This window comes from Tachysurus fulvidraco, chromosome 23, assembly GCF_022655615.1.
Source record: "Tachysurus fulvidraco isolate hzauxx_2018 chromosome 23, HZAU_PFXX_2.0, whole genome shotgun sequence".
Classification (NCBI taxonomy): Eukaryota; Metazoa; Chordata; class Actinopteri; order Siluriformes; family Bagridae; genus Tachysurus; species Tachysurus fulvidraco.
The window spans coordinates 5,196,828-5,219,229 of NC_062540.1; the positions used below are offsets into that span (position 1 = coordinate 5,196,828).

At 40.7% G+C, this 22,402-nt stretch overlaps 1 protein-coding gene across 3 annotated transcripts; it reads right to left on the reverse strand.

Moving 5' to 3' along the window:
- Positions 1 to 187: 187 nt before the first annotated feature.
- On the reverse strand, positions 188 to 19,805 carry rbms2b (RNA binding motif, single stranded interacting protein 2b). 3 transcript variants are annotated; one of them, XM_027144582.2, is made up of 14 exons: positions 19,648 to 19,805; positions 13,402 to 13,568; positions 7,385 to 7,443; positions 6,874 to 6,965; positions 4,900 to 5,057; positions 4,725 to 4,804; positions 4,525 to 4,634; positions 3,743 to 3,789; positions 3,490 to 3,583; positions 2,474 to 2,524; positions 2,271 to 2,330; positions 1,900 to 1,980; positions 1,726 to 1,813; positions 188 to 1,062 (listed from the first exon to the last, which is right to left on the reverse strand). In XM_027144582.2, exons 1-13 carry the CDS (start codon positions 19,717 to 19,719, stop codon positions 1,733 to 1,735), a joined length of 1,152 nt encoding a protein of 383 aa, XP_027000383.1. In that variant the 5' UTR covers positions 19,720 to 19,805; the 3' UTR covers positions 188 to 1,062; positions 1,726 to 1,732. The 3 variants fall into 3 exon arrangements, with proteins under 3 accessions (XP_027000383.1, XP_027000381.1, XP_027000382.1); XM_027144580.2 differs by having other exon boundaries at positions 2,271 to 2,375; XM_027144581.2 differs by having other exon boundaries at positions 2,271 to 2,375; positions 13,402 to 13,565; positions 19,648 to 19,804.
- Positions 19,806 to 22,402: the final 2,597 nt, after the last annotated feature.

Sequence of the window (22,402 nt, forward strand, 5' to 3'; positions counted from 1 at the left end):
TTAGCCATGGCATCACAATGAAGTTGTTCCAGGCCTGTAGGAGGTGGTGGCCTTGGGGATCTGGTGAAACAGTCCCATTTAATCAGTATTTAATTGGGAAAAAACAGGGTTTGTCCTGGCCTGAGTGTAATCCTATGAGTGTTTTATATGAAATGGATGTGAAATTTCACAAACGTATGCACACAACCATGCTATGCTGGCATTTAATTATTTTAGGAAAGTTTACTGTCAGTTTTTTCTGAAAAAGACACTTTAAATAAGAAAAAAAAAATCTCAAAAGATTACGACCTCGGTTCTGAGACAAAGCAGCATTTTAGGGACAGAGGCAGAACAGTATATGTCTGTGATCTTGATTCCGCTATTAATAAACTCTGACCTTCGTTAAAAATAGCAACAGTGAGTCATACTGCTACGTGACGTGGACGTTTACAACAGAACATATTTTCCACCAAATTTTTAACTGCTTTAGACTCCTTAAGCAAGATGTTCCACATTTAATTAAAACCGTTTCTTTGATATTCAATAAAAAAATGCAGCAAAACCTTTAAAAAAAACATTGTCTTTTGTCTATGTACAAAAAAAACCTACGTCTAAAACAGACTTTTTAAAGCAGTCACATTTAAAACAATTGGGAGAATTGGAAAAATGAACAAATGGTTCAAAATTAAACTACAAACTAATGCTCTAAAGTGTCTCTGTTTCAGGACCAAATGACCAAAATAAAGCCGTATATTTTTAAGTGCCAAAAAAATTGTTAGAGAGAGAGAGAGAGAGAGAGAGAGAGAGAGCATGTATGTTTGTACATGTGTGAACGTTTGCTAGGTTTCTTTGCCCTCCTTTTGAGTGCATAGCTTCCTTCATGTTGTTTTTAATGCTGCTAAAAGAGCTTAAACTTTCCATTGCTTGGTCTTTTGCACTCTTGAAAGAGTCTCCAGTAGAATTAATGTCTGTTTCATTGTATTGACTAAGGGACAGGCTCCTTTAGATGTCAGTGTCTCTCCTTTGATGTCCACAGCAGCAGAAAGTGGAGACACATTGACCGCTGATTCCTGCATGGATGAGCTGCGAGACAAGAGAGAAACTCTGTCATTCGAAGTACACAAGGAAGCAATTTTTTTTTTCTCACTGGAGCTTTAAGGCTTTTAGATCTGGGTTGAAAATCTTTTTTCGATCAATGATTAAACTTTTGAACAACATGATGTTAATATTACCTATTATAGATTAAATGATAAAAATGAGTGTTTGATTTGCAGGAAATTAATCATCAACTAAGAATAATCACACTGAAGATTTCAAGAGTGCTTTGCTACATAATGTACATACACGCACTGGCCATACATACAGGAATACATTCGTTTTCAGAATGTAGTTTACAGAAATTGGACTATGGAATGGTTGTTGGTGACACGCAGGCTGATTCGTTGTGCCAAACTTTTCACTTCCTGTGATTTTTACATAAAATATATCTCGAATGTCTACAGAAAAGAAAAAAAAAAACATTCGGAAGGAGCGAAAGTCTCCTTTCTCGCGAGAGACATCAAACGAGAATGGCCTGACTGGTCTGAAGCTACAGTAACTGAAATAATCACGCTTTGCAACTGGTGAGCAGAAAAACATCTCGCAATGCAGCGCAAAAGGCAAATTCTGCACCCTTTCTTAAACTTATATTGGCTTATGTATGGTCATGTGTTGTTGATAGCGCTCTAGAAATGTGCTCCCACCCACCTTGTCTTCATTTGCCATGCTGGTAGGAATATGCTGGATGCTCTGAGGTTGCCTCAATAGTAACCTGTTGCTGCTGGACACCGTTTTCCTACAGTTTCATTTAACATGTGAGCGACAAAACATCCTGAAAACTCTCAACAATTTTTAAATCTTGGTTATTGTTTGCTGCTTTACCTCAACCGAGACACTGGCAGGAGGCACTTGGGTGTACTGGGGTATGTATGTCCCTTGCATAGCTGTGTTTGCAGGTATATACTGAAAACAGAGAGAAAAGTGGTGTAACATTGATCTAAGGAATATAAATGTTAAGGCACACTGGAGTGGTGTGATGTAGCCAACTCAGTTACCACCCAGAAATGAATTGTTTGCCCAATAAGAGCTCAAAGTTCTTGAAGACTCTGGTATGACTCTCATAAGTTTCCATATCTCCTTCTAGAAATGTTAAATAATGTCTCCTCTTTTTGAGCTACTGTTATAGAATGTTATAGAATCGATGTTAATGAATTAACACCATCTCACCATGGTGTCAAGTACTGGAGACTCACCGTGCCAGTGCTGCCCAGGGAAAGATGGCTGAGCTGCTGGGTCAGTGGCATCATGGTGGGCTGGATGGACAGAGTGTGATCCATAGTAGGTGTTAGAAGTGTTCCCTGTGGATATGCCACAGAGAAAAGGGAGAGCAAAGCTGATGAGAACCATGCTGTATGAGCATTTAATGGATGATGTGCTGCTTTAAAGAAAGACCTACCGTGGGCTGCATGAGGTACGACTGATGGTGCATCCAGGATGGATTGTGTACCTGTGGGAAAGGGCTCACTGAGTTTATCACCGAGTAGCACATGCTGGCACTCATTCTTAGCAGCATTATAATTAATACGTATATACACACCCACAAATTACAGCCATGACATTAAAACCACTTTCAGATAAAGTGAATAACATTGATTATCTCAGTACAGAGGCACCTGTCAAGTCGTGAGATATGTTTTATGCTGGAAATGAACAGTCAGGTCTTGAAGTTGATGGGTTGGGAGACAAATAGTGATGGCTAGAAGCTAGCATCTCCAGAACAGCAGGTGGTGTGGGGTGTTCCTGGTAGGTAGCGTTGAATTCTTAATCAAGAGCAATGGAAGGAAGTCGTCTGGTCAGATAAGTCACGTTTTTCATGACATATTGTGAATAGATGGGGCCGTGTGAGTCAATCCTGTGGGGAAGAGATGGCACCAGGATGCGCTATGGGAAGAAGTCAAGCCGGCAGCGGTATGTTACTCTGTATGATACTCTGGGCAATATTTCAGCTGGGAAAGCATGCGTCCTGGCATTCATGTGGATGTTAATTTGAAATATAGGGCCTACATAAACATTAAAGCAGACCAGGTAGACCTCTTTCAGCAGGATAATGCTCCCTGTTGTTCAGGAATGGTTTGAGGAATATTACAAAAAAGTTCAAATTCCAAATTCCTTAGATCTCAATCCGCCCGAGCATCTGTGGGACGTGCTGGACGAACAAGTTCAATCCGTGGATGCCCCACTTCAGGACTTACAGGACATAAAGGATGTGCTGCTATCGTCTTTGTGCTAGATACAGTAGCTCGCCATCAGAGGTCTTGTGGAGTCCATGTCTCACCAGATCAGAGTTGTTTGCGGTCACAAGATGGACCGTCACAATATAAGGCGGGTGTTTTTAAAGTTACGGCTGAGATATATGTGTGTGTATAGATTTATCAACTGACCTATAAAAATACACATGAGAACAGCCCTGACCTGGTATGTTGAAACGGGGGAATGCATGTATGGAGAGACAGAGGTTTGTGTTATCATTCTGTTTGGAGCAATGCAGTAGGGAGAGGAGTAGAACCTGTAGGGGGAGACACACACACACATATACACACACACATATACACACACATAACATCGTTACAGGTCTGTCCGTCCTGGTGATGAGTGATTCTCCAACATCTCAGAGAGGAGTTAAGTTTTCACATTGGTATAGACGACTGCTAAAGCGCAAGCTCACCCATTCTGTAGGGCAGGGGTGGGGTCATAGGTCAGCATCATTCCACCCTGTAATGAGGAAGAACGAGTATAAGAAATTCAGATGGGAGAGAATGAGTGACATGAAAATGTCTGAGAACAAAATCAAGAATTAAGCAAGAAATGCATTGTATGAATCGAAAATATGTGTGCAGTATATGGCCAAAAGTATGTGGACGGCTGACCAGCACACATTTATATATAGAATGCCCTTGCATGACAATTCAAAATCTCTGGAGTTCACTGTCCAAACAAATTAACTGGTCTCAATGATGCTCGTGTCACGCTCCACAATCTAGTGGAAAGAAAAGTGGAGATTATTACAAGAAATAGAAACCGTATGAGTGCTATGTGATGTGTCCACAAACATTAGGCCATATAGTGTGGAGCTGCGCACTTCCTTCATCATTCTGACAATTGTGCTGTCAGGAGTGAAGCATAATGGTGCTGTTAATGCTGTTGAAAATAATTAGCAATGGGATAACTCTGAAGATTATTTTCCAAAAACAGCACATCCTAAAGTGTGTACATACAACAGCACAGCAATTTACTAGCACCATTTATCCAGTTACATTTACTACCATCACTTTCTGACCAGTCAGAATGAAGACGTCGGCATGCTGATGCATGTATGGTACTAACTATTAAGCCCGGTTATCTCTGCCCAACGTCACCTGTTGTGTTCAGTAAAAGATATTTGAAATTTGATTCGAGACGAGAGTGCTAGACTTCCTTATCGCTATATTAATTATAAGTATTTCTCACAGTCTCCCCATCTCTCGTCCACGGCCGACCGTTTAGAAGATATTTGCCCTGATTCTGACGTTTCCTCTGCCCTCCGTCTGCAAACTTGCACAACAGAGGTTCTGTAGGCACTGTGAAAATAACAAACCGAGCATTATTAATACAAATGAAATGCACAACTAAGTAGCAAATTCTGTAGCCAAACTGAAATTGTTGTGTACCTGCCACTCCGGGTGGTGTCTTGATGTATTTGCCGTTGAAATGCTGAATAACGGCCTCGCATTTCTCTGTCGATTCCATTCTGTTAAGAATTTTAGGTTATATGACGACAAAGCATGGCAAAGAAAAAAATATATTTATTTATTTATTTATTTTCACAGGATTTGGCGGATGTACCTGGCAAAGCCGACTCCTCTGCTGGCACCGTTGGCATCGCGGAGAATGCGTGTGGAGATGACCTGGCTGAAGGGCTTCAGCATGCTCTCCAGCTCCTGCTCGTCCATGGACAGGGGCAAGTTGGAGATATACAGGTTGGTAGGATCTTGCTCCTGTTGCTGCAGAAAGAGATGAAGTTTAAGGTCTGTCCTTTTAGTGTGATTTGAGCATTTTATAATACCACAGAAATTTTGCCAGTGAATGTGTTAAAACCAAAGAAAATGTGAAAGAATAAGACATCGAGGAAGATTTTAGGAATAGTGAGAGTTTGAGTTTTGGGTCTTGAATGAATATAACGTGATGGGAGAAAGAAGAGTTTAATGAAATGACAGAGTTGAAGGTAAGAGTTTCGGTTGAATATACTGTAAGAAGAGGAAGAGCGTGAAGAGGGAGTACCTGACTGACTTAACACAAATGGGCATTAAGGTATGTGTAATTGTGTCTGTGTGTCTGGATATGTATTCCTTTGGCATGGTAGACAACACTGAGTCCAGGCAATTATGCAGTGACTAATAGCTTCAACATTTTCTACATAAAAAGGTGTCAAACTAAACTGGCTTGGAGATGTGCAGATTGTCAACTTATTACCATATGCGCATCCTAATTGGCTCTGCAATATGACAGCCCATAGCATAACATACACCTTCACTTGCAAATACATTCACAATGCATGCTTATTCATGCCCTCAGCCAATTAGACCTATTTCCACAACACACCGCAACAGGAGATTGCTTTTTTGCGACACGCACCCAGAATAATGTCTGTACACCTTTCGTTTGCATTATGCGGCTTAAATGCAATTTGTTTGCTGATGTCTCAGCTAGTCTTGGTGTCACTTATCCAAAAGTAACTCGAAGAATTGTAACGACAGCTGAGACATGGTGGACCTGTAATTCACCCCAGCACGGCTTTGCATATTAATTATACTAGTGTAGAGATGAAATTAAAAAGCTGTAAATGCATTGCCGCTTCATCTCCATGTCATGAATAATGGATGCGTAACTGCAGTGACCTGCAGTGAAGGTGATTTTTAATTTATTTATTTTTTATTTTTTTCGCAGAGATCTCATTGCATCTTGAGCTGATTTGCTTTTTCTTATGCAAGAAAATGGGAGGCGCTAGAAAGCCTGAGGCAGTTGCTTGCTTGTTCCTAAATAGGTCAGGGTGCTAAGAGACGCTAAAATGGTTGTAATTAAGTCTGGAGTGGAAGGTAATAATGAGTGTTGCTTTATTTACTTATTTATTTTTCGTGAGACTGATAGAGGAAAGGCTGCACATCCAAAACGTCTGGAATGGTGCGCTTGAATCTTACATGTACATACTGAAAATAGACATGGACAGTCATGGGACAAGATTCAATGAGAGAGAGAATCATTAGAAGTTGAGAGACAGGAAGAGAGAGAGAGAGAGTGGTGTAACAATGGAAATGAGAGAGAGGGAGAAAATAAGAGAGGAGTAATAGAGTGAGAAAAGCAGGCTCTTAGTGTGGAAACAGGACCCTCTGGCACTCCTTGTTTATTCTCAGCAAGTTCAGTGCTGAACATGCTCGGGCCTAATGGAGTTGATGACACTATTTTCATGGCCTGGCACCCTCACCCACACACACACCACACACACCACACACACACACACACACACACACACACACACACACACACACACACACACACACACACACACACACACACACACACACACACACAGGCCACGGACTAAAGAGCAGCCTCAGAAGACATTTTAGACTCTTTACCTATTATTTCTCTGAGAGAGAGAGAGAGAGAGAAAGACTCATCAGTATATGGAAATTGAGAAATATTCTTCACTTCATTATACTCCACAGATGCAGTGAGTAGAAGTCAGGATGAAAACTTTGGATTATTTATTTAACGTATTCACTGACGGCTAATTCAGATTGGAAAATTGTGGCCTCTTACCTTTGCCATCTGAGCCTGAACTCCGGTTGCCTTCAGTGCTGTAACAGCTTTCTGTGCAGATGCAGGACTGTCAAAGTCAACGAAACCGTAGCCTACGCACACACACACACACACACACACACACACACACACACACACACACACACACACACACACATAAATTACAAACACATTCCGAGTGCATACATCTACATAATGCATGCTCAACTACTGAACATGTCCTGAATAATTTCTATGTCATTCAACAGCTTCTGGTTCAAGTCATTAGGTTAAGCTTCTAGTGTTTCCTGCTTTCCGCTATCGGCTAAAGCTGGCAAGCTGTATCGCATGGACAAAGAACTGTGCTCACACACACACATGCATACACTTAGTAATGTTTCAGGTCAACAGATGTGGAATTACTCAACAGTGATCTCAGTGCTGTTACATGATGACGCACACACTTGGCCCAGATGACGCAAGGTGTCGAGGCCAGCTCGCATGAAAACGCCAAAACGAGAGCAAATCCTACCTTTGCACTTGTTGGTGGTCTTGTCCAGGATGGCCTTGGTGGACACGATCTTGCCATACCTTTTGGGCACGAAATAACAAAAGACAGTGAGGACTGTTAGCTGATTTTAAACACTACTTTCCACATTCCTGCAGTCCTTCCTCTGCATCATTGCTCAAAGTAGATGTTTACCATCATACCTTTCATCTGTTCCTGAATAATCTGTCGGAAGAGTTAAAATTACAGGCAAAAATCTTTTACCCAGAGTGTCACTAAGTGGCTAAGAGGTTGCTTTGAAACTGTCTCCTTTAGGAGAACAAACAAAGGTTGATGAGGGGCTGCAATGTTGTTGTGTCCTTGTGATTGGTGGTTTCTTAGCCTCTAAGGCAGTGGCAGCTCAGTACTTATTTTACAGTGAGGAAAATCCCATGGCTTTTGAAGAACACATTTGAGAACACTTGAGCAAGGGGCTTATCTCTCAACTGCTTAACATATATCCAGTTGCTTTGGATAAACGAGCATTTTCATATCCAAACTGTTACATAAGGCTGATGCATTCTGCTGAGGCAATACACCCTTGTGGTAAATAATTAGCTTCAAGATTTATCAGTTTTGGGTCTAAGCTCTGTCCCCATATAACTCAAGGAAATGACTGCTGACTTAGAATCAGTGTTGCATGTCATGCTGGATAATGCTGCCCTGTTAAAAACAATTCTAATTTACGAGTGTACTGTTTAAAATGTCATGGAAGCAAAGATTTGACCAAATTGAAGACAGAATAATTTGTATTACTTGAACATTAGACATTTTGATGTCTATTAATATACAGCAACTATAACTCATCACTTGGCAATGTACATAAATCTTACACTTATTAAATGACTGATTAAAAAAAAACTTATCAGCTATCAAACTACAGGCAAATATCAAACCGCTTTATCTCCAAGACCCTGCATTCAAGGTCGTACCTCAGAAGCTAAGGTTGTGCTTGCATAAGGATCATATACAGTACGTTATTTTTTTACAATGGGATTTAAACCTGATCACAGTACTGAGACAGCACGGGTTAAAGTAGTAAATGACCTGCAGCTGGTTTATGTTCAGGGTTGTGTTTCCTTCCTGGTGTTGCCTGGTATGTGCTATCTCTGTGTACAGTTATGCTGATGACACACTAATGTATGTATACTATCAGTCAGACCTGATGAAAAAAAAAAATAATTAAAGAATGTGCAAAGAATATTAGAGATTGGATGCCGAATAATTTCTTCTACTTTTTACGTTTTACAGTGTAACGTTGGTTGGAATTTCAATTGCAGCATGTGCAGCAGTAAAAGCCCTTGGTGTAATACTTGACTTCTGTATCTCATTTGAAGCTTATGTGGATATCATGCAGGCAAAACTAAACGACATATTATGCAGTAGAAGAGAAGCAAAATGCGTAGATGGTAAGTTTATACTACAATTTGTTAGCATTAGCATTAGAGGAGCATTTTGCAACAGTGGCTTGTAGTCTGTTGCCGTTCCAAACGTGCACATGGATAAGAATATGTTTCGTTATTTAACGTATTCTCTATTAAAATCAGTTGTGTACATGTTGAGAGAAGATATGTGAGTAGGAGGAGCCTGAAAATAACCTTTCCTGACTGGTTATGTAGCTTTTACATTCTACAGGAATGGGCCATTTATTCAGGCATTCAATCAGCATTTTGTGGGTGTATACTTATGTACATAATAAGTAATATAGTGCTTCCAGTACACCAGTATCTCCGTCTCAAGTGTACTGAATTTTAATTTTTGGCGATTTAAAAATAACATTAAGAAATAAACTTCAAAGTTATACACTGGGGTTTGAAGAAATGTCCGGGCATTGATATTGCTTGGCCAAAAAAAATATCTGTTTGTTGTTTTTTTTTTTTTTTTCTTCCACTCATCCCTGCCATCATTTGCATTGTCTGCATGAAGCATTTATGAGGGTCACCACAATGTGGAGAAACCTTGCTCTCAATAATGGATGCTATTGTGCACACAGACCTGCTTTGCATATCTTGGGGGTGCTGAGATATAAAAGATATATGGCCCAAGCTGCTTATGTGTGTGTTGATTGGATGCAGGAGAGGAGATCTCCTGGGAGGCCAAGAAAGAGAAGGGAAGGGGAGGATGGGAGAGAGAGAAAGGGATAAGTGAGAGCGAGGCCTCCTTTCCCCTGGCATGTGCTTGCAGTGTAACCTGAGAGTTTTCCTTGTCTGCCATGCACCACAGTGCTGATGACCAACTGGGTCCTAATGCCCCAACCTGCTAAGAAACATCACGCGCTACAACATATATCTAGCAAGTACAACATATATATCTATGATGGCATGATTCAAAACTGCCATTTGTACATCCGAAAGTTTAGGATACATCTTTCTTAAGAAAAATAGAATGATTACATCTTGTTACACCAAAATGAAGAGAAAATCTGCAGTGCAGGAGCATCACAGATATTTTAACAACTAGTATCTGATTACAATCTGAACTGATTATGACTGTATCTCAATGGCACATAAGTATCCAATAACTTGATCAAAGCCTGACTTAGTTTTTACTAATGTTTTTACCAGCACATTTGTTCAACTGGCTCCTTTACTCAACATGATCTTTGCAGGAAATTTATTTATGGTTTCTTAAAGTTTAAGTGTTAAAGTACACTCACTGCCCTCGCGATTGTTCGCTAAGCCAATCACGTGTCAGCAATGCCGTGCATAAAATCAAGCAGATACAGATCAACAGTTTCAGATGATGGTTTACATGAAACATGGGCACTGGATGAGGGAGGGTGGGTTCAGAGGAGAATTACCACTGACAGGAAGGCTACAGTAATTTAAGTAAGCATTCTTTATACCCATGGTAAGCAGAAAAACATCTCAGTGGTATCACTCAATCATACAACAGTGTAAGACCATGCTGGGTTTCATCCACTCACCCCCACTTTAGGAAGTTTTGCCCCTTTATGCCACAGCAACCATCCAAAGAGGGTGAAGGCCGGGACATGCTTCCTCTGAGACACACAAAGCCAGCAACCACACCTTTACAAACTGCTGGTCAGGGAACATGATTGGGCAGCTGAACAGACTAGGAAGAAATGCTAAACGCCCTTTTCTTATATCCCATCCAAGCTTTCTTCTCTGTACATGATGTGCCATTTGAAGAGGTTTCATAACCAAGAGACTCTGGAACATCTTGCACCAGTGGCCCTTTAATTACCTAACTAGTTTGTCATACATTTGAGTGAAATTGCTTCAACTACCCTTTTTGCCTACCTTGCTAGCTAGTGTAACATTAATTATTTGAGCACGATATTAACTGATTTCAAGCAACCCCAACACGGGATAAAGCACTTTGTAGCAATTACATGCCTGATGGATTAATTAATGACTTTGAACAACATTTGGCTTTAAGGGCTACACCTTGAGAGTGCAGACTTTATTTAACACCATTGCAGATAGTGGAGTTTGTATGTGTGTGTCAGCCAAGATCATCCAGGCTTTGTGAGACACTAGACAGACCTGGATTAATTAAGAATTAGTGTTTAGTTTAGTGAGCTTTAATTCCAAATTGAAAATTGCTTGTGAGATCCAAAATCTTTAAAAACCTAAAAAAATAATAAAAAAAGTTTAAACCTAGCTTAAACCTCTGAGCAAAGATGATTAGTGTGGACATCAACAGACGTCAATACCGTCTAGCTGTTGCTATGATGGTGCTAAGTAAACCTGGACTGACTAAACACACTAAACGAGGTTTATCCTTAACACTGAATGATTTGCAACCCGATTATGCTTCCAGACAAAAGTCACCTGTGGTTAAAACTGAGAAATGACATCCTCACTAGCAACTGATGTAATGCCATTACGACTAACGGGAGTCGACAACAAAATTCTGTCGGTGTCGGAACATTTTGGGTTAAATTCTCAAAATGGAACCGCTATTACAACACTTGTCATAATGCCACCAATTAGAGTACAGCATATAATTACGCAGGACTTTTGGGATAGTTATATATACAGAAATGGCGATGACAAATAAAAAAAAAGTGGCGTTTAAAAGAAGAACAGGTTGTGGCGGCAGAAAGAACATCGCTGTGATGTCTCATCAGACACCAGGCATTTTTCTGAAAACTTTGTTAACGCAAGCCGGTTTTTTTCTGCATGAGCCCATACTGTGTTGATTGATGATGTAAGTAGAACTGAAATATTTAATGGGAGGCATATCCATAGAAGATCTTCATCATATTGTCTGACACACAATCTGTTATATAATCCTGAGAGTACATTGGGTTCATTTCAAACAGGGGAACAAGTAATAAGCTTCAGACTGTGATTTCAGTGACGTTATTAATGTTAAGGATTAAACTGTTTTTCAGGGGGTTTTTAGGAACTCTCCGGACCACAATAAGAGTTTTATGTAAACATCTTTCTTATAGAATATGAGTATGATGGTGAGCACTGCTCAGGCTTAATTTTTTTAAGTAATTATCCTTGCAAACGTCCCCTATACCAGCTGCCACCATTAGCCTCAGGAACACCTGACAGATACATCTCTCACTCTCATTCTCCTTCAGCCTCCAGTCACCTTCCCTCACCTCTCTCTTTCTTTTCTTGCCACACTCTCTCGTTCTCATCCCCTCCTTTCTTTTTCTTTCTCTCGGTTTCCTTTCTCTCTTACCCTCCCAGTTGTTGCCCTTGTTTGTCTTTCTCTTTCCCCTTGGGTTTGCAGTTTCCTGTAGGGCTGGGCGGCCACATCAACAATGTTTCATCCAGACTGCTACAGTCAAGTGAGAGGGCCTCTCTCTCTCTCTCTCTCTCTCTCTCTCTCTCTCTCTCTCTCTCTCTCTCTCTCTCTCTCTCTCTCTCAGTCTCTCTCTCTCTCTCTCTGCTTTTCCTTTCTTCTTTTTTTGCTTTCTTCATCTCTTCATCTTTACCAGAAATTACCATTTTAACTTTTGACTCTACAGTTTCCGGATAATGCATGTCCATAAAAAAAAATCTGGCCTGAGAACAAAATTAAAGGACAACCTTTTTTCACAGAAGAGTATCTGACTTTTTAAACTTGATACAACCCCTCACTGACAGACTTTGATGAGGTTTTTTTTCCCCCGCTGAGTGTGTTTAATAAAGCATGATTAATAATAAACCTTTTGAGACGAAGAAATGCATCATATAGAAACAATGTATGGCTCAGATAAAGTAAAATTCTTCCGAACTCCTTGACTGGGAGAGAAGAGAGAGACCCCTCCTTCATTTTCTAGCCGTAAAAGGAAGTGAGGCTTTGGAAGGGAGGAAGGGAAGGAGAGGAGGTTCAGAGGAGCGCAATCATGCCTACTTGTTGGAAAGGCTTAGTGCTGCCAACTAGAAAGTGCTTTGTTTGAAACCCAAACCCCTGTTGACTTTACCACAAGTTACAGCCTGCTGCAGGGTTTCATTCCACAGCGGGGTCATCTAAGCTAAAGATAAGGGAAACGGGTTTACTGAGTTCACCATAACGAAAGTAAAAAAAGAAAGAAAGAAAGAAAAAAAACATGAGAATACACATCTACAAAAAGTGTATGCACACAAATGTAAAATCTATCATTCACTCAAACAAAGATGTTCAGTTGTATTTCATTAACGCTTTGGCTCAAGATATCTGTGGTGTTTTTTCCCCCCTCACTTGTATGTATTAGGTAATTTCAGGACATTTGGCATCTCAGTCTCTACAAATGTCTACCTCTATGCAGCCTGAGATGACTTACTATTAATCTTAAGACCTGCGATGCCAAATTCTAGCTGCAATAATAGAATTTGTTTGAGCAACTCAAACGGAATGGCAAGTTCTTGTTTTGGGATTACTTCACTTTTATTTGTCGTTACATTTATTTGTTTGGAGACTAAGTACACTGTGTATTTTTAGTGCTGCAAATATTTATGTCTGTATTTATATTTGGATTAAACCCAGTTGCTTTGACTTGTTCTATGATTAGGAATAATAATAGTGCACCGTCTATTCACACAGGTGATACTCACGGCTGACAGAGTTTAACCAGGTCTTGGTCTGTGGTGCCTGGGTGGAGACCGCGGATATAGAGGTTGGTTTTGCTCAGCTGGTCCCCTCCACCGCTGCTCCCATTACTGCTGGTTGTGGGGTTGGGACTGGGAGGTGCCATCTGTTGGGTGGAGGACACATATGCCTGCTAAAAAAAATGTAGAAAAATAAGCTGAGACTTGGTTCCACCCATGAGATACAGTTAGACTGAAGTACTCATAGGAAACCAGGAGAATTCTGATATTAACTTGAAGGTGTTTCACTTTTGAGAAAACTTGAAATGGTTTAGTACCAGAGAAATTGAAAGATTGTAAAAGTATGGGCTTGTCTCTCCAGTTTGGTCCTGATCCCTGAATTCATGTTTTCTGCGTTCATTTGGGTTTCTTTCGTGTTCTCACTGTCGAAACGTATACCAGCAGGTTCGCTAGGTGTAAATAAGTGCCTGAATATGCATCCCATCCAGGGAACATGCCTCATGTCCAGGAATAGGCCTCATAACTATCGTGACCGTGACCCGGGATAAAGCCTTTTCCAAGATAAATAAATCCCAAGTGTTATTTTGCAACATTTTTAGAACAATAATATACCGCCTTTCACATGCCAAATTCAGTCCATCTAACCTTCACAAACTCCAAGATAAGTGTTTTGGTTTACGTCCTTCAGCAGGTGCAGGAATCACTCAGACTCTCAATAATCAGAGCACTACAGATTGATCTCATGTGTAGGGCTGGAAATGGCCTTGCCCCACTTCCCCCCTCTTTGCAAGGCTCTGCTTACTTTTCCAATTAACTCCTCATCAGTCACAGGGGCAGGCAAGGATGGAAGATTTCATTAGAAAGGCCTGTGAAATCAGACCACGGACAGGGAACAATGGACCGGTTTAATGCAGGCTCAGAGATCCCTAGTGTAGCTGTTGATGGTTGAAATTTGGGAAGGGTGGCTTCCTGGGAATACCTGTCATGAAGGTTAAGTCAGGGCCCTGGACACATCTGTAATTAATGGGTTGAAAACATGCTTGATACAGTCTTTCTAATCCTCTAAAAACCCAAAGTAACCTTAATTCTGGTGTTTTGTAGAGGTGGTGGGATTTCATCCTCATGAAATTTCATCCACCTTAAAGCTATTTCACTGTCTCAACTAATTGTAGATGGTTGTTTTGCTAACACTAGAGTATAAAATGAACTTTGAACCACACGGATAGGAAATAGTCTCTTTTGTTCTTTGTGTAATCAGTCTCAAATTCACATGTTTTCCATCGTGTCCTCAGTTTTACTCTGAGCGCACCTGCGTCCTTTGGGGCGTGCTGTGTTTTAGGTGGAAGAACATCTGATTAAAATGACTGTCCGTTGTACCAGACACTTTTTCCCACCGGACCATACATGTATTTCCAGGTCTGTGATCTCTAAAAGTATGCTGAAATGTCCACAGCTGCCATCTCCCACCCAAGAAAAACATTTATCTGCACTCACATTACCTCTATCTAACATTTCTCAGCCTCCTCTTTGGAATTGGCAGGGATTATGTTTAAAGGGCTTTGAAAGCCTTTCAAAAACCGTATTCCTATTCCAAGAGGCCTTGTTCCCACTCGGGGAACGCTTTTGACGTGCGCGCTGTATGATCCGGTACTCTTTGCCCCATTCTGCTCCTCTTCAGGTCGGGCTTCGCCATTGAGGCTTGTCTAATTGGCGGCTGAGCTTGTTAGCATCCGGCGCTAATCTCTCTCATGTGCTGGGGGGCAGTGAGAAGTCACTGTCTCGTTAAGGCCGCTCCACTCTGCTCGCTTTGCTTCGCATGAGAAAAGCAGATGACTGAAAAGCACCTCCTCTGCCAAGCCCATTCGTCCTGCTCAAGGTGAGACGCAACTCGACTCCCGCCTAAAGCCATCAGCTAAACAACTAATATGCAAAAGAACGCACAGAATGTAGTCCTTAATATTGTACACACTCTGCCATGTATTCTTTTCCATTTAAGATGATTTAAATAACAAGAGCATCTTTAGCAGAGTCTTTCAGATCAATGTCACTGGTGTTACTTGTTCTGCCCGCAGCTTATATATCGTTAAAATGCCGAACACATGTCAGAAGCATTCTTCACAGTCTAGAGATACTAACCCTGAGATTTACACCTGCGTTCTCACATTCCATGAGCCTGTCTCGGCTCAGCGTTCCTGCCGATCTGATCCTTCTTGCTTCTATTGAGCGAGGCTTTGCTCGGTGTGACAAGCTGCAGAGCAAACACCCCGGTCACAGAGAAATCAATATGAGCAAAGCACCTCACGGTACATCTCGCTTTCTGCCTGATTCAATCAGCAAGGCTCTCCTTCACTGCACCATACACACATGCAGGCTCTATCAGCACTCTCAGAGATATGTGGTCTGATAATGAGAGTCTAGTCGAGAGAACATGCGACATATATCTGCTGTAGGATTACAAGCACCAGGAACAGCATCCTTTTGGCTGGGATAGAAGAGTGTTTTATCAACTATGCAAAAAGTTCCAGGCAAAAATCATGCAAATCGGGCACCAGGTCTTTAATGAAACCAGACGCATTTAGCAGGATGTGTACACTAGGGTGATTTGAATATGAAATCATGATCAGTGTATCTACTGGGATTTAATGGGAGGAAATGTGAAATGCTTCTCTGATGACTTGAAAATTATTTATTTTGCAGGAAACCCAATTTCAGTTAAACAACATGAGGTGTTTGTAAGGTGTTTGTCCATAACGAGCCACAATCTTCAGTGTATCTTGGCAAAAATCTTGAAAGTCCCTGGACCTGTCCTGGAGGGATAAATGTTCCTGACGATAATCTTTTTAATCAAGGTGGTGGACCTTACTCCAAAATCTCTCCTAAATGTTCAATTGGTTGAGATCCAGTGACTATATAAACCACTTTGTGAGCCCTTTCGTCTGGTGGGTATGGCCGGTGTAATCCTAGAAGAGACCACTCCCATTACGGTAAGAATTTTGTATTGATTTTCAGTTATGCTTCCCTTCAGTTATGCTCCCCCCCCCCCCCCAATCTTATCCAGAAAGAGCTGGTGTGGGTTCAAGTTTTCATTCCACAATGTATGCTGAAATTCTAGATCAACTAAACAAGAGGAAACAGGTATGGCTCCGGCTGTATTGGAGTGAAAACCTGAATCTGCTCTAAAAAGATAAGAGAAACTCGCCTTGTGTGACACAGTACCACAAACATAACACTGCCACTTGCTTTTCTCAAATCGGTCTTCATAGACCAAGATATACGTTTAAAATACCTTCGATTGCATAACTGGTTACTGCCTGCCTCAAAAACTGCCCTAAATGCATGAAATTGTTTTCAGCTGTTATAACTATGCATACACCAGAGCATTCTTTTAATAACTTCAGCTTGGGATGCAGCTTCTGGATAATTGTGGTGCTTGTGTAAAAATTGATATGGTGTGAAACGTATTGCATGTGTGAAGTTAGTAGGAAACAAATGCGATTTGAACATTTATGAGCTACATGTCTACATAACCTACGTAATGCTGTGTGACTACAGACCAACACCACACTGACAACTGGACATGAAGAAAGCTAGCAAACATTAGAATCCAGACCAAACTACAGTTTCAGATTCTCCCTGCTCCAAAAACAGACCTGATCCAACTTATTGAGTGATTCATAATTAGCTCTTGAGGGGGATCAGGTGTTTTGGGGTGGGGGTGGGGGGTGTTGACTGTCTGCTGGAGGACTGTGGGCTGGATTCAAGTTCCTCTGATATAGAATGTGTTTCATTTCGAAACTTGTGCAAATTTTGAAACCTCACCACTCTGGTGGAAAAGAAACACTGAGATGTTGATTTAATTGAAAGCAACAGCAAACCAAGAAAGAAGAAATATCACTCAACCCCTCGGGGTCCGCCTCCCTCCTCCCACATTTTCTCGTTAAACCTACAGATGATGGGTTACGCTGTACTTCTATTTCGACAGCCTTCCCCTCCCTGCGACTTATTCGCGTATGAAGCCGTCAAGCCGTCCTGATATCTGCCGAAAGAAAAGCTTTGACGCCGACACCTCCAGATGTGAGCTTGTTGCTTGAGCCGGGAATTCCAGGAATTTCAACTCATTAATCTGTGTGATCTGCATCCCTGCCAAGAGTGCGGGAAGGAGCCAAAATTTTCTCTGGGACTCATTTCAAAACTCAACCCTATACACACATCCACTGGTGCTTTCTACTAGCTCTGCGTGGGGAGTGTACTTTTTGTCCTCTCCTTGAGTTTTCTGTGCCTGGAACAACAAAACCAAACCCTTCTCTCTCTAAGAAAAAAAAAAAAAGGACAAAATTTTTTACTTATTTAAAGTTCGTTTTTTTCCGAGAATCGTCTGGATGATCTTATTAAGGATGTGGAGAAGAGATTGTTAATGCGTAAGCTGATGAGTCAGCTTTGTTATTCAGGCAAGCGAATGAATATTATTGAATATTTGCAGCTTTTTAGCAAAATAACAGAAGTCGCTTCCAGAAGGGGGATACAATGCATTCAGATTACTGATTAGAGTTAAGTATTCATGTTTAATCATTTTCTGCTCCCTCTATAAACTATTCCAGTGCCGACGTTGTCACCGTACACAGACTTTATAGCACTATATCTCACTGTTATAGTTGCACAGATGCAGTGGTTATGATGACACTTCGAATAATGTTCTTAAAGCTACAGCTGATGCACTCTAATGTAATCCAGCATCTGCAATATAAGGTAGCAACAAGGATGCGGTGTAATTATTCCTCCAGCTCAGTAAACTCCACATACTTTTGCATCATCATCAAAACATGATTGGCAGCAATCTCCATTCACTATTAAAGGTCACTATTAAATTCATACACGCTAACCCGAGTTCGAAACTGGAATTTTGCTCTAGCCCACACTGAAAATAAAATTTTTCGTCATTTCCAGGCATGCAAACGCAAGGCGCCAAATGTAAACTACCAATCCCCAGAGCCTGTACTCATACACTTTAGCCAAGTGAGTAATCCACAGGTCTGGATTCTGGGACTAAGCCAGTGTTGTTTGGCTGTCCTTAGTCTGGAAGATGACCTTGCCAGGGCGTTCAGCACTGCGCTGATCATGCAGCAGTTTCTCTCGTCCCGAAGTGCCAAAACAGTTGCTCGGGGTTCATCCTTAACATCTGGATATGTACTAGGCAACAAATCATTTGGTTTATCCCATACTGAAAACGGGACGGTTTCAACCCTCTTCATGATTACAAAAAAGTAAACTATAGAACGTTTCCACTCTAAAATGATACCAAACTGAACATTTCTTTATCAACACCGTCAAGTGTATGCACTTTATTAGCATCTTGCAGTATGTCTTTTACCAACAGTACAAAGGTGTGAACCCTTAAAGTGGCCCATCGCCTTACACATTGAACAGGTGTAAGCTACGTATTAAAGATACAAAATGTGCACCTTTGGGGGAGAAAAAAGAAGAGGTACAGAAATGTAGACTTAATAGTTTTTCTAAGAGGGTAATAAATATCTGAGACTAACTATTATAAGGTTATTATCGTTATTATATTATTACTTATAAGTACTTAAGGCTAAATCAGTTAAGGCTGTTTAGGGTTAAGACACAATTCTGTTTTCATAAGAGGAACACAGAAGACTTTTTAAAGCCCCCCTTCCCCACCAACCCTTAATAATTACTAGCCATTTTTTTTTTGCATCACGCTGAGTATTTAAGGGTGGGGAGAATTACTCAAACTTGGTTAAACTCATTTACTATTTGCCCCCCCCCCCAAATAACAACACCCCCTCCCCCTTATAACAACAACCACCCCCACCCCCCATGTCCTTTGCTATGGAAACGCAGATCAATAAGTCATCCTAATTAACGGCGCGCTTTGATGTCATGGCACGAGCTTTGCCGTTTCCCTTTAAACCGCGAGCACAACTTCCCCGACAGCTCAAAAAATTACCCGAAACCTTTAACACACTCCCGGACTTCATCCCTGTCCCGCTACACTAGCGGTTTACGCTCTCCGGTACCGGATAAACTCCCGTTCACCCCGTACTCACCGTTCCCCCTCCCCACCCCCCTACCCGTCCTACCAATACGCTCCACTTTCAAGGACACTGCAGCTCGCGGCCGCGCAAATTTAACGCAAAGCCGCGCTGATAAGCCACGCAAAAAAAAAAAACAAAAAAAAAAACAGCGTTCACGCGCGAGCCGAAGCGTCTCGCGGCTCCGTACAGCGGTTACCTTTTTGCCGGTCCGGTGAGTGTAGCCGTTAAATGGGCTGGTTCCTGTCCTTGGCGGTGCGGAGAGCAGCATTTTATTTTCCCGACCGTGTGCCGTACGGAGCGGCGAGCTCAACCGAGGCAGCCTGGTGACGTCACACAGCGCCGAGTGTGGGAAGAGATTGGAGCCGCGCGCCGCGATCACACCAACCCGAGCGCGCGCGCCACTACCGCGCAAAACTGTTTATTCATATAGTATCACAGGATACACGCAAATGAACAACAACAACAATAATAATAATAATAATAATAATAATAATAATAATAATAATAATAATAATAATAATCTGCCATTCTGTACTTTTTTTGCTCATGAGCATTTAAACGTCATACGAATTTCATGTCTAAACAATCACATGGGGATTTTTTTTTCATGTTTCTCACGTGTTTTTACACGTGCGTGTGTTTTTTTTTTCCTGATGACTTTTTTGTATCCAGCAAAAACTTCAGGTTATGTTTCTCATCTCACTCCCCCTGTATTTTCCAAATTGACACGTGACTTTGAAAGTTTTCTGGTTGTCTGTCCAATTTGTAGAATATGTGATTTTCGCATGTGAGTTGTTTTAGACACATCACCTGGTGTCACATATTACAGGAAGCTCTGAGCTTCATATGGGACTAAGGATATGATTCAAAGGTTAAATCTACGCATGATTTAAGATGCTTCACGTATAATAAACGTTTCAAGTTCAAGTATATATATAAAATGTGTTTTTTCCTTAACATTTATTTTCATGTATTTTCCATGAGTCATTTTAACATGTGATTCCCCCCACACACATGATTCATTTATATACCAGGTGGTTAATCCATGTGATTTTCCCTTTAATGTCTATTTTTCGTTTATAATTTATTTATTTTCAAATGTGATTTTTCCTCCAGTGCCATTCATTTATTTTCAAGTGATTACTCCTATATGATTTGTTTCATGATTTTCATGTTTATTTTCCACACAAATATTTTTTTTTCCATATGAATTAACCATTTTCCCATGTGATGTATTCCACATGATTTTTTTCCTTCATTTTCTCCCCCACTTGTTTTATTATATTCACATGTGATTTCTCCCCACAAGCTTCAGTTATTTACATGTGATGATTTCCAAGGCTATTTATTTCCACGTGTATTTTTTCCACATGATGAATTTTCTTGTGATGCTTTTTCCACATGATTCGTTTGTTTTTATACATTTTTACGTATGTAAAAAAAACACCAGTTTTGTTATATCTGTATGTGATTTTCATATGTGAGATTCATTAATTTTTCCATATGATTTTATTCACACACTGCTTTTTTCACATGGGATTTTCATCATGGTTTTGCAAATATTTTTTCACATCTCATTATGTATGGGATTTTTCTGTATGGAGATTTAAGTTGCTTATGGTGTGTTACATCTCTTTATGTATCCTGTTCATGTAGGTACTGTGTTGGTACGGAGAGTCTGAGTCTGTTTGAAAGACATAAGCATAAACAAAAACATGCTGTAAGTTATAGAAAACTATAGAACGAGTTTCCTGCCTTTTCCAATTCAGTGTCATCCCCTCGTGCATTCGAACACGAGTTGAAAGCGGTTCTGACGGTGATGAAGGTAGCAAACATGTCATGTAGGCTACAAATCCAGTTTTACAAGTTACAAGTCAAAACAGCACATAAAGTAGTAATATGTGAACCTATAAAGTATGACCATTAAACACAAACCTGTCTGAATGTTTCATGATTGTCACATTAAAATGTAAATTCAAACCTGGCGTTACGCATTGTACGCTGAAATATGCTTAGATCACATTCATATATGATTACTTTTGGCATGAAAATAATTCCAGATGTTTGTATGTTCTTTGCTTTTATTTATGCCAAAAGAAAGTTTGTACCCATTACTTGTAAGAAAAAAATAACTAAATAAACTAACATTACAATTATCCTTCTGTCCTTTTGGCTAATTTGTACTTTGGACAATGTGAGTGTCATTTACCAGTTTAATTTAATTTATCCACCTTGTTTATATTCCATTACATTGCAATCCCAATCACTGCTGTGGAGAGTGGAGTTTATTTAAATAAAGATTAAAACTCTGTGTAATTTCCTGACACAATTATCACTGATAGTCTGCATGAATCTAAATCCTGACTGGAAACAAATCAGCCCCAGTCTGTAACTCCTTCATACAATTCTGTGTTATTTTTGTGGCCATTGGTGGTGCTGTTTCTCATGCTTCAAAACCAAATTCAATATATTTGAGAGCAAATAGAAAAAAATAACTTCAAATGAAACCTTAATTTGATATTTGTTTATATATTAAGGGGATTATATATCTGGTAGAGATTAGAAATCGCTACCAGATACTTAAAAACACAATAATAGATACTATAGGTGGGGGCACGGTGGCTTAGTGGGTAGCATGTTCGCCTCACACCGCCAGGGGTTTGCATGTTCTGGGTTTCCTCCGGGTACTCCGGTTTCCTCCCCCAGTCCAAAGACATGCATGATAGGTTAATTGGCATCTCTGGAAAATTGTCCGTAGTGTGTGTGCGTGCGTGAGTGAATGAGAGTGTGTGTGTGCGTGCGTGAGTGAATGAGAGTGTGTGTGTGCCCTGTGATGGGTTGGCACTCCGTCCAGGGTGTATCCTGCCTCGATGCCCGATGACGCCTGAGATAGGCACAGGCTTCCCGTGACCTGAGAAGTTTGAGAGTGAGTGAGAGATACTATAGGTTTA